The sequence below is a fragment of the Notechis scutatus genome, chromosome 2 (assembly GCF_049901735.1).
Source record: "Notechis scutatus isolate UNSWTSFEM ecotype Mainland chromosome 2, rNotScu1.2, whole genome shotgun sequence".
Classification (NCBI taxonomy): Eukaryota; Metazoa; Chordata; class Lepidosauria; order Squamata; family Elapidae; genus Notechis; species Notechis scutatus.
Genome location: NC_142010.1, coordinates 10479601 through 10491746, shown reverse-complemented (window position 1 = coordinate 10491746; position 12146 = coordinate 10479601). Strand labels below are relative to the sequence as shown.

The 12146-nt window shown below is 46.4% G+C and overlaps 1 protein-coding gene across 1 annotated transcript; it reads right to left on the bottom strand.

Annotated features, from left to right (window-relative positions):
* Nucleotides 1–3420: 3420 nt before the first annotated feature.
* On the bottom strand, nucleotides 3421–12146 carry LOC113430276 (zinc finger and SCAN domain-containing protein 16-like). Its single transcript, XM_087958828.1, has 3 exons — nucleotides 11219–12146; nucleotides 10331–10442; nucleotides 3421–5653 (listed from the first exon to the last, which is right to left on the bottom strand). Exons 1-3 carry the CDS (start codon nucleotides 11999–12001, stop codon nucleotides 5127–5129), a joined length of 1422 nt encoding a protein of 473 aa, XP_087814954.1. The 5' UTR covers nucleotides 12002–12146; the 3' UTR covers nucleotides 3421–5126.

Here is a 12146-nt window from a genome sequence, read left to right as displayed (position 1 = left end):
GGGTTGCCTGCCTAAGCAGGGGCTTGGACTAGAAGACCTCCAGGGTCCCTTCCAACTCTGTCATTCTGTAAAAACCCATTATGTGCTTTTCAAAGGAGGGGGCAGGGTTGACAGACACCCCCCCCCCTTTTTAATCCAGGCTAGTCAATGTGGTTCAACAACAATGGAGTATTTGAGAAAGCAAGGGAAAGGTAGGGGTTTTTTTTGGTATTGTTTTGACCAAGGCTTCCTGAGACACCAACAAATGCACATTAAATCCCAAACCCTTTACATTTTAGTTCAACGGCTGTGAATTATCATCATTCCCAGCCCGTAATGAGTCTCAATCGGTTATAAATAGTCCTATGGAAGTCTGCCAAAGTTCTTCAGGAGAAGTCTGATAAGAAGGCACCTTTATCTTTCTTGAAGTGCTGCCCACGACTGAAGTACCAATGAAGTCTTTCAAAACCAAACGGGAGCACAAATTCACCAGGGAGCTTTCAAGGTTCCAAACCGACCAGAATAAAAGAAAGAACAATGTTGCTTCCTGCAAAGGTTCCTGTCCCTTTGCACTTCCTTTATACCTTATGGGAGGGGCAATCACCTCCAAGCCTTACTCCTGAGTCGCCCCTTTTTGTCTTAACTGCTCTTGCCTTCTGGCAGCTGTGCACATGCATGCACTGAGAGCCTGTTCTGCCTCACTGCTGTCAGATTCTGGAGGCTCCGGAATCAGCACACAACTTCCAGATAGCGCTGGGCCCATCTCTGTATCGGACGCAGGGCCAACATCTGAGTCCTCCCCAGACTCCCAGACTGGCCCATGTACCTCCCCACTGTCCGACTCTGCTGCCGTCTCCGCAGGCTGCTGGCCGACCACAACAGGTATACATTTTATTTTCAATCTCACAAACATCTGGATATATCGATTCTATCTAATGCAGCCTGACTGGCTGGAAGTCTCAGCCTTGCTTATCTCCAGCCTCCCCATAATTGTCTCATTCGAGTTTTCACTTCTGTCCCCCAGAACATCTCCCCCTCAACAGCTTCTGCTCCCAGATATTCTCCCTCGCATCCAAAGACACTTTAGACCAGGGGTCCCCAACCTTAGCAACTTTAAGACTTGCGGACTTCAACTCTCAGCAAAGCTGGCTGAGGAATTCTGGGAATTGAAGTCCACAAGTCTTAAAGTTGCCAAGGTTGGAGACCCCTGCTTTAGAACAGGGGTCGCCAACCTTTTGGACCTCAGGGACCACCAAACTCATAATTTTAAATCTCGTAGACCACTAATATGAATTTTGACTGGCGGTGGCTTGCTGATGTTGATGGGAAAGTCGGTCCCATATTCCAGAGCTGCAGTAGTCACAGGACTGGCCCTTTGGGTCATCCTGGAGCAGCTGCTCCTCCACCCTGGTGCACCGGCTTGCCATGGACTGGAGGAGCTGCTCTGGGATGACCAAAGGGCCAGTCTTATTGTTAAGCCTGGATTCCCCAACGGGTGTTAAGGAAAACAAACTAAACAGAATGTGCAGCGAAGTCAGATAGGAAGACAGGTAAATGTGTGAGATAAGTTTTTTTTAGTTAACACGCAGTAAAAATACAGATACGCTTGTGCTATCAAAAATATAGTTTATTCCATTTAAGAATTATAGCATAGTCATATAAACGGTCCATTAGTCATATATCAATTTCAGTCAAGTCTTGTCGGGGATACTCTATTTGCAAAGTCCGTGTTGAATAGCCAATGTCAGTTCACTTACAATAAATCAGTCCAATCTTTATCTTCTCTCCGTTGAGAAAAATCAACACTCCTTGTTCTCTCCCCGTTCCAGCTAGAACGCAGTCATCAATCCATCCAGTAATTAGGGATCAGTAAGCCAGAGAGAGAGAGAGCTGCATTTGCCTCGCTTCATATATAGTGCTTTTACAACCACACCCTTAATTACATTCTTGCAGTTAAAGTTACACACACTTTAACTAACAAACCATGATACCATATTTATTATTTTTACCCAAACCAGTTAGGGTAAACAATGTTATCCCTAACACTTATGACTACTGCAGCTCTGGAATATGGGACCGACGTTCCCACCAACATCAGCAAGCCACCCCGGGGCGGATTTCCCTCCACCGCCATTGGTCTTACCTTCCCGTTCCAGCTCCTCACTGAGTTGTGTTGGGGAGTGGGAGTGCACGAAGGGAGGCTCAGCCAATCTCATTGTACACATGCTGTACTCTGACAATAAAGATAATAATAATAATAAAGATAATAATAATAATAATTGATCACATACTGAGCTGTTGCAAGACAATAGCTCAGACTGACTACAAACAACATCACAACACAGTCGCTCAGATGGTCCACTGGAACTTGTGTCACAACTACCATCTGCCTGTAGCAAAGAACTGGGTGGGATCACGAGCTTGAAAAAGTGGTTGAAAATGAGCATGCAAAACTACTGTGGGACTTCCGAACAGAGACTGACAAAGTTTTGGAACACAATATCACGATTGTGGAGAAGAAAAACGTGTGGATAGTCGACATTGCCATACCTGGTGACAGCAAAATCAACGAGAAACAACTTGAAAAAGTCACCAGATATTAGGACTTGAGAATCGAACTGCAGAGACTCTGGCATAAACCAGTGCAGGTGGTTCCAGTGGTACTCGGCACACTGGGTGCTGTACCTAAAGACCTAGGCAAGCACTTAAAAGCAATTGGCGCTGACGAGATCACCATTGGTCAGTCGCAGAAGGCCACCTTACTGGGATCTGCTCGCATAATCCGCCGCTACATCACGCAGTCCTAAACACTTGGGAAGTGTTCGACTAGTGATTTGTGGTATGAAACTCAGCATGGTTATCTCGTTTGCTGTGTATACTGTCATTGTTGTGTATTATAATAATAATAATCTGTGTCACTACTTTTCTTGCCTTCCTGAATTAAAGGATCCCTTTTCTGGCAGCTGGCTTCCCTGTCTATTTCTTCTCAGCACCGGTGACTGCTTCCCAGCTAGGAAATGAACTCAGGAAATTTCTTCCAATGAGGAATCCCCTGACCTCAGGACACGGCAACCATCATAAAACTAATCGAAGAGAGAAGCAACCTTTACAACTAAGAAGAAACTTACCCACAGTGAGGACAATTAACCAGTAGAATTGGTTGCCTTCAGAAGTTGTGGGTGCTCCACAACATCTCCACAGTAGAGAGTTGGAACTGGTCCCTTTCAACTTTATTATTCTGTATCTTTTTTAAAAAAAATCTTCTTCTCTGTTCCATAGTATAAACACCAACCAAAGCTGGAACTAGCAACCAAGACAAAGGTGGGGGGAGGAATTATTTTATTTTTGTCCAAAGTTGCTAGCTCAATGAGCAAACAGAATCTTAGTAAAATAAAATAATTTGCCCACACGTCTCCCGGAAGGTATTTTTAAAATTTTTATTTTAAGATAACGAAGCCCTCTCTATCTATAAAATAGAGAAACAGACATGCGATACCGTCTAAAACTTTAGCTGTTGAAAAAAAGTTACAAAGCTGAAGACAGGTTAATCAATGAATTCGAAACATTGTCTTAGAGAAGAGCCAGCATATTTAGCATTTTAACGCAGCTGGGTGGAAACCAGAAACATTTAATCCACAAGATGCTAATTACGTTCAGTTTGAAAACAGCACTATTACAGAACAGAGAACCTTAAGGGAGTCTTGTAAAACACAGAGGAAAAAAATAAAAATTTTGTCTAACGCCAATGAGTACAAATTCTGGGAACAAATACTCTTTCCATTCACCTACACTGTAATTTTCTTTTAAGATCTGAGCAGCACTTGAGCATTTCGGAAGGTACTTGTGTTATTGTCATGCGAGAATGTATGGTGGGCATTTCTAAGCTAGACCACCTTTATAAAAAGTCTCCCATCTTTTGTGACCTGGATTCTTATCATACTGTAGGGTTTTCTTTCTTCCTTTGGGGACTTCTGCAAAATCTTCCAAATGGCTTATCAACGTTACGAAAAACTGGGGCCAAGATTGAGAACAATACTCCAAAAGATGAAACCACAACCTGTGTTGTGCCGTTCATATATCGCATTGAGATTTTAATATATCTAAAGAGCTTCACGCCTTTTAAACCTCTGCTTTGCTGCCCTTTAACCTACCCTGGGCCCTGAGCAAGTAGATTTCAGTTTTCCAAATCCCATAAGCTACGTGGGGTAGCCATTTGGGGAGTGAAAAGTTAACATGTACAGGGAATAAAAGACTGGGGGGAAAACTGCTCATCCTATTAAGAGGATTAATGACTTTCCTTTGATTGGTTATTAAGGCAGTAATTTATTCAATCAGTAAATTGCAAATAAGTTGGCCTCCTAGTAAGTATGCATTCTTAAGATCAGCTACCTGTGAAACGAAGTACTTACACAAGCAGCATCTGGAAAGCAGCCTTTGGAAAAACCAGGAGAGAACAGAATATACAGGCAAGTCCTCAATTTAAAACCAGTTTCCAGCTGTTTAACGACCAGCATGATGTGCAACTCTAATGCTGGTCTTAAATCAAGGACTGTCTGTTTCTCGTTAAACTGCAGAAAGAGTTCCCAAGCTTTTCTTAATCTCGTGGCACCCAGGGAAACAGATCGACAGTTCCAGTCATATATTTTTTTTGTCAATAAAGCAACAAGCACAAAAGCAATTGGGAACTTTTGATTGCAACGCAAGCATAGCTTTTTCATTATTTTTTTTAAATGAAAAGCTGGCTGAATAAAAAGTGTTGAAAAAAATAACAAGATGGCCAACTTTGCATGGGATAAAAAAAAAAAAATCACACCAGGAATCTGCAACCAGCTGCAATAGATATTGGATCCCTTATGGCTCTGTGATAAAATACAGCCTCAGTTTCTCCCCAGTTCAAGAAAAATATATTAGACAGCTGAAATCTCAGGACATTTCAAAATTCTCCCCGGTAAGAGAGGGATTTTCAAAATCTCACAAGAGTCGGTGATTTCTGGCCTGCTTTTCTCCTCCGCCATTTTTTTTTTTTTTACTTCAGAGAAAGATAATGCTAAAAACTGGACGAGACGCTATTGCTGATTCCTGTTCGAATTCAAAGCTGCAAAGCTTTCTCTTTTTTTCTTGTTGTTGCTGTTGTTGTTCCCGTCGGGTCAGAGATTCATCTTGTTTTGCAGGTGGGTCTGTTGATGCTGGACGCGTAGCCACTTGAGATCGAAGCCTTCCCCGCAGTAGGAGCACTCGTGCGGCTTCTTCCCAGTGTGCTGGCGTTCGTGGCGGACCAGGTCTGACCACCAGCAGAACCCTCTCCCGCAAAAACAGCACTCGTAGCGTTTCTCTCCCGTGTGCCGTATACGGTGCCGGAGGAAACTCGCCATTCCGTTGAAATCCTTGCCACAATCCTCGCAGTGTTGGGTTTGGTCCTTGGGGGTCTGCGAAGCAGGAGGTGGCCGTTCTTTCAGCTTCGGTTTCACTTTGCGGGGAGTTGAAGAGCGTATTTCCACCTGGATGGGTGGGTGGCTCTTCCGCAGCCTCTCGGAATGACGGCGCGGCTGGACGACGACGTCTCTTCTTTGCTTCCAATGGCAAGAATTGGCTCTGCCAGGAAATACCGCTCGGAGTTTCACATCTCCAACATGTCCCCACTGCAGATTTTTCTTCTTGCTGGTCCGTTTGCAACCTGCTGAAAGGAAGAGTAGGAATATGCTCAGGACTTACAACAGTTTGTTTGTTCAGAGGCTGCCACAAAGAAAGGGGAGTCAAGCTATTCTCCAAAGCACCTGAGGGCAGGAGAAGAAGCAATGGGTGGAAACTAATCAAGGAGAGAAGCAACTTAGAACTAAGAAGAAATTTCCTGATAGTTAGAACAATTAATCAGTGGATCAACTTGCCTCCAGAAGTTGTCAATGCTTCAACACAAGAAGTTTTTAAGAAGAGACTGGACAGTCAGTTGTCTGAAATGGTAGAGGACAGGGAGTCTTCAAACCTGGCCACTTCAAGACATGTGGACTTCAACTCCCAGAATTCCCCAGCCAGCCATGCTGACTGGGGTCATCTGGGAATTGAAGTCCCCAAGTCTTAAAGTGGCTAAGTTTGGAGACCCTTGGTATAGGGTTTCCTGCCTAAGCAGGGGTTGGGCTAGAAGACCCCAAGATCTCTCCTCTCCTCCCTTCCCTTCTATTCTATTTTGTGACCGAAGTTACAATAGCAGTGAAAAAAGTGGCCAATGAGCGTTTTTCACACAACCACCATCGCAGCACCCCTAGGATCAACCGCTTGGAAACTGACTCATACTTATGACGGTGGCAGGGTCCTGGGGGTGGTGGTCATGTGATCATCTTTTGCGACTTTCTGACTAGCAAAATCAACAGGGAAGCCAGATTCATTTAACAACTCAAGTTACTAACTTAACCAATGCAATGATTCACTTAACAACTGTGGCGAGAAAAGCCATAAAGCAGGGCAAAGTTCACTTAGCAACTGTCTCGCTTGGCAACAGAAACCTTGGGCTCAATTGTGGTTGTAGGTCAAGGGCTACCCGCATAGAACACAGGAGTGTGATGACCCGGGGCATGGCACAAAGGCAACACAGTCAGATAATCAGTAGAGTCCCTTTATTAGCTCCAACTTTGCCCCCAATGTCCTGGTTACCTTCTGGCTGGAGAAAATTCTCTCAGGAACAGCCTTTGACTGCAGGGAATCAAGTCCAAAACATGGTCAACAAAAACTGTAACCATAAGTCCAGTCAAGGCAAGATGAGGTAATTAGTTTGGCAGGGCAGGAGCAAGAATTCCAGACATGAAGGCAAGGCAATAACTCCACATGGCTAGGAAGATGGCCAGGAATGCAGATAACCAAAGTCAACAAAAGATAAACTCGCGTTTGCTCCCAGCAGCTGCTGCATTCAGCATGCATCTCTTTTAAACTCTCTTCCCAGCTGTGGCTAATGAAGGGAATCAGGGCCCTTTCCTCCCCCATAAGCCACACAACCCACATTGCTCCCTTCTCTTTTCCTCCCTGCATGGCCTAGGGTGAAGAGGGGTGGGCCTGGATCTTCCTCTGAACTCCCTCTCCCTTGCTCTCCCTCTCCCCTGCTCTGCCCAGCCGGACTTTGCCCTTCCCCACCTTCCTCCATTGCCAACAGAGCCACACTCACACTCCCTGTCAGCTGTTTGTCTTCCTCCTCGGATTCAGACTCTGACAGGGGCATGACACTGTATTTCAACAACCAAGGGTGTAGATGCGAGAATAACCTTGGGAGACAGGAGGCAGAATTGGAACTTAAGTGTTTCTCAACCATGGCAACTTTAAACACCGTGGACTTCAACTTCTAGAATTCCTCAGCCAGCCATGTTGGTTGGGGAATTCTGGGAGTTGAAGTCCACGCCTCTTCAAGTTACCAAAACTTGAGATATACTGGCCTAGATAATGGTCAGATAAGAGAACTTTCAGCCCACAGAAGAAATGGGGTTGTGGAAAGCATCACAGGACCTTCCTTAGTTCCCTGGAAAGTAAATATAGGGAGGGGAGAAGTTTTCAGACTTGCAAGAGTCTGTAACCTTAAAATAACAGAAGAACACAGTTGGAAGGGACCTTTGAGGTCTTCTAGTCCAAACTTCTGCTCAAGCAGACCATATACTATATTTCAGACAAAGAGGACTCACAATGATTGAAAGCACGCCTGAACTACTCATCTTTCCCCGAATTTTTGAAATAATTCCATTTAAGGTATGAGTGTGCAACCTTTTTAGGACTGACCTCTGTGGAATGTGTAAGGAATTGCAGGAAGAATGCAGCTGGCTGTGGTTAGGTTGGAAAGCAGGTGTGCCCAATACATATCTACATTTTAAAAAATACTATTGACTAGGTAAGGATCCCCAGGATTGGAATAGAATAGAATAGAATAGAATAGAGAATAGAATAGGAGCGTTACTACTCATGGTTTTGATTTCCTCTCTAGACCACCTCAAAGGCCTGACAAAGGGTAAACTTCGAATCTGAAGGCCTGAACAGGAGCCCTGAACAGGAGCTTCCGCATCATTCACCCATAAAATACTCTAATTTTATATATTTTCTTGTGCTGCCAACAGGTCGTGTTCTCCATCAGATCGTACCCAGCACAAACAGAAAGCCTGAAGTGTACCGAATTTGATTCTTAGGGAGCCAGCTAAAGTGATCTCCTCAAAATCTGACGTGTTTGCGGTGCTTTTTGTCTATCCCACTTTTACTCCATGGCTGTTTTCGAGTGCAACCGCCAAACCTGGCACCTAATCTTTTACTTATAGCACCCATTAGCCCTAGCAATTTCCAGTCACTATACAGCAGGGGTGTCAAACTCAAGGCTGCCCTGGAAACAATGAAGGAGTGGTCCGCGGTGCCTCTGCCAGTGAAAACAGAACTTGGGAACGCTTATGTGGGGCCCCCTCAGGCTCCGTTTTCAGTCGAAAACAGGGCCCTGGTGGCCACACGGAGTCCCCTCAGGCGCTGTTTTCGCTGGCAGAGTGATAGCAAAACAAACTAAAAACCAAACAAAAGGAGAAATGTTTCTCCTTTTGCATTTGAGCATGCAAGAAGGGACAGGAAAGGAGAAAGGGAAAGAGGGAAGCAGGGGTGCGATCCTACCAGTTCGGTACAGTTCTATAGAGCCGGTAACTCTGAAGAGTAGCTGACAGCGAACCGGTTTGCTGGGACAAGGTTTTGGTTTACTGTTTGGCACTCCCGCCTGCCCAGGTTCTAGGCTGTCCTATAGTGCAGTAGAAAATTTTGGTGGTCCACAGAGAAATGTCAACCCCAGAGCACCCCTCAAAGCAATTAATCCAGGCTGCACGGGAACACAAGGCTGAGCCACCCACATGGCCCGTGAGAAGCCTCCCCGCCTACTCACTCCTTACCTGGCAAACTTGCCTGCTAAGTTGCTATTTTTCCTTTTTTTTTCCCACCCCGACCACCAGCTCTTCTGCTGTGCTGGCAGATTTAGATTAGCTAGAAAGCAGGAAATTGTTGGATTTCTTTCTTTCTAGCTATCTTTAGATCTTCGGCTTTGCTTTTAAGCAGAGCCGAACCTTCCTTAGGACTGAAGCTTCTATGATTCAGTGCAGACTCAGGTAGCCGATGGCAGAAAGATAGATCTCTGAATGAATCTGTGATTCTGTGAGCAACTCAATCTGCCTGCCTGATTTGCCTGATTTTGGGTAAAAGTTGCTCTTTTTTAATAAAAAATATATATATTTACATAAATATTTATAATATTTACATACAAGCCACGCCCAGCCAGTCACGTGACCAAGCCACGCCCATAGAACCGGTTATTAAGAAATTTGAATCCCATCCCTGCCTGTGTGTGTGTGTGTGTGTGTGTGTGTGTGTGTCAGAGAGAGAGAGAGAGAGAGAGAGGGAGGGTAGGGAGGAGAGGTTAGGTCACACTCTCTCTCTCTCTCTCTCCCCCAACATCAGCAAGCCACCATCAGTCAAAATTCATATTAGTGGTCCCCGGGATTTAAAATTGAGTTTGTTGGTTCCTGGGGTCCAAAAGGTTGGCGACCCCTGCTTTAGTGGCTGCGTTTTCCTCCTCAATTGCTTTGCGCGGCACAGCTGAGTGCCACACGTCAGCTGGAGAAGATAAATGCTTGCCTGAGCCTGTAGAGTGCACGCGTGCGTTTGACACGCATGCGCGAGCTCCCGGAAACCGGTTATTTTGCCGGTCGGATCCCACCCCTGGAGGGAAGACAAAGATGGGAAGATGGGAAGAGAGCGAGGAAGGAAAAATAAGGGAAGAGGGGAAGGAAGAAGAAAGGAGAATGAAGGGGAAGGAGAAAGAAGAAAAAGAAGGAAGGAAGGAAGGAAGGAAGGAAGGAAGGAAGGAAGGAAGGAAGGAAGGAAGGAAGGAAGGAAGGAAGGAAGGAAGGAAGGAAGGAAGGAAGGAAGGAAGGAAGGAAGGAAGGAGATTATAATGAGAGTGATGGAGGGTCTAAGGCAGGGTCTCCCCTTGGCCACTTTAAGCCTGGAGGACTTCAACTCCCAGAATTCTGGGAGTTGAAGTCCTCCAGGCTTAAAGTGGCCAAGGTTGGAGACCCCTGGTCTAAGGGAAGTCCTGCCTTAGCACTTGGCCAACACAGGTGGCCCCCTCCCCGACACAAATGACGTCAAGCTGTCCATGCCCACCCCAGCCACACAAACCCCCGAGGTCAAACACAAACTCAATAAAATCAAGTGTTGACACCACTGCTATAGAGGAAGTTCTTGATTGGAAAAACAAAACCATCCCTTCCTCTGCCAAGCCAATGGGACACTCCTATATTTCGATAGCAGGATAGTAATTGGTGCATTTAAAAAAAACAGTAATAAAAAAAGTTCTTACTGGGATAAAGTTGTGGTGGTAGTGGCAGGATTTGCTGCTGCTGCTGCCTGTCTGTGTTGGCTGGTCTCTGCGTTGATGCCACCTCTGGTTGAGCCTCTGCTTCTTCTGGCCCCTGAAATGGGGGAGGAAAAAAAACACCAGATGCCGCTACAGTATCCACACTGATACAAAAATTGTTGACCTATGACACATCCTTTTGCCCAGGTGAAGGTTACGAACTGAAGAGTCTCAGTAGCATAATGAGCCGTTTAATGGTGCAGTGGATAGAGTGCGGTATTGCAGAGCTAAGTCTGCCCACTGTCAGGTGTTCGATTCTGACCGGCTCAATGTAGACTCAGCCTTTCCATCCTTTCCGAGGTGGGTAAAATGAGGACCCAGATCATTGGGGACAACAGATCAACTCTGTAAAACCGCTTAGAGAAGGCTGTAAAGCACTGTGAAGTGGTATATAAGTCTAAATGCTATGGCTATGGAGCGGTATATATGTCTTAAATGCCACTGCTATATTAGAACGCCGGCGGTGACAGTTCACAAAAGTTCACATTGGGAAGTTTGCACATTTAATAAGAAATCCACAACAAGGGGCAGAAATAAGGTCCAAAATCCATCATGGTCTTGCAAGAGCACTTAAGACTTATATACTGCTTCACAGCGCTTTACTGCCCTAAGAGGTTTACAAAGTGCCTCCCCCGCCCAACAATCTCCACCTCGGAAGAATGGAAGGCTGAGTCAACCTTGAGCCTGGTGAGATTCGAACTGCCAAATTTCAAGCAGCCGGCAGTCAGCAGAAGTAGCCTGCAGGGCGGCACTCGAACCACTGCAACTCACTTAACAGGGTCATTAAGCGACGTCTCACATAATGACCCTATTGGTTAGCACCTTCCTCACCTGTTCTCCACTCCTTTCAGCTGTTTGGAGCCGTCTCAGAAACTCCTCAGCCAGACCGACAGCTTCCAGGCAGGTGTCCGGAGTACGTTCCTTGACCCAGTTTTGCATTTCCCGCGGCAGGATGTTCAGGAACTGTTCTAGAAGCAGGAGCTCCAGAATCTGCTCTTTGCTGCTCCTCTCGACCCGCAGCCACTGGCAGAAGAGCTCCTGGAGCCGGGCGAGGACTTGCTGTGGTCCCTCGGCTTCTTGAAAGCAAAACCGGCGGAACTTTTGACGTTGCTTCTCTCTGAAGATGGCCTCACGGTGCAGGATGGCTGACTTCACCTTCCAGTAGTCTTCCCGATCCTCAGCGGAGAGGGCTACGAAAGCCTTCTCAGCCTCCTCGCTGAGAGCTGGCAGCAGCCGCGTCACCCACTCTTTTCTCGGCCAGCGGCAAGCCACGGCGACTTTCTCGAAGGAGGCCAGGAAGGCCCGAGGATCCTCCCACGGAGTTAGATCATCCAGCAGCTGCTTCTCGAAAACGGTGTCCTTCAGGAACTCCTGGAACTGCGTCTCCCACAGATTATGCAGGCTTTGGTCCTCTTGGTGGTGGGGCATTTCCAAGAATCCCCCTATCCCTCCAGCTTGGGGGGCAAGAGAGGGCTGGGACCCAGCTCCTAAGCCCAGCTCAGCCTGCAAACTTGGAGGGTCGTCCCGTAGCCCTCCTTTCTTGGCCACCTCCATCTTGATTTCCGGCCCTTGCCGGAGGTCCCTTTTCTCCTTCCGCAGCTTTGCTTTCCTCATTTGGCCGAAGTTAGGACCGCCTTGCACAACCCCTGCAAAGAGCCGTTTAAAATGGCGACCACCGAAGCACCCAAAGTGGAGACGCGAGGAAGAATTTCTATTCTGGCTGCCTCTCAAAGAACTGGAGGGTTTTGTGGGAGCAAGC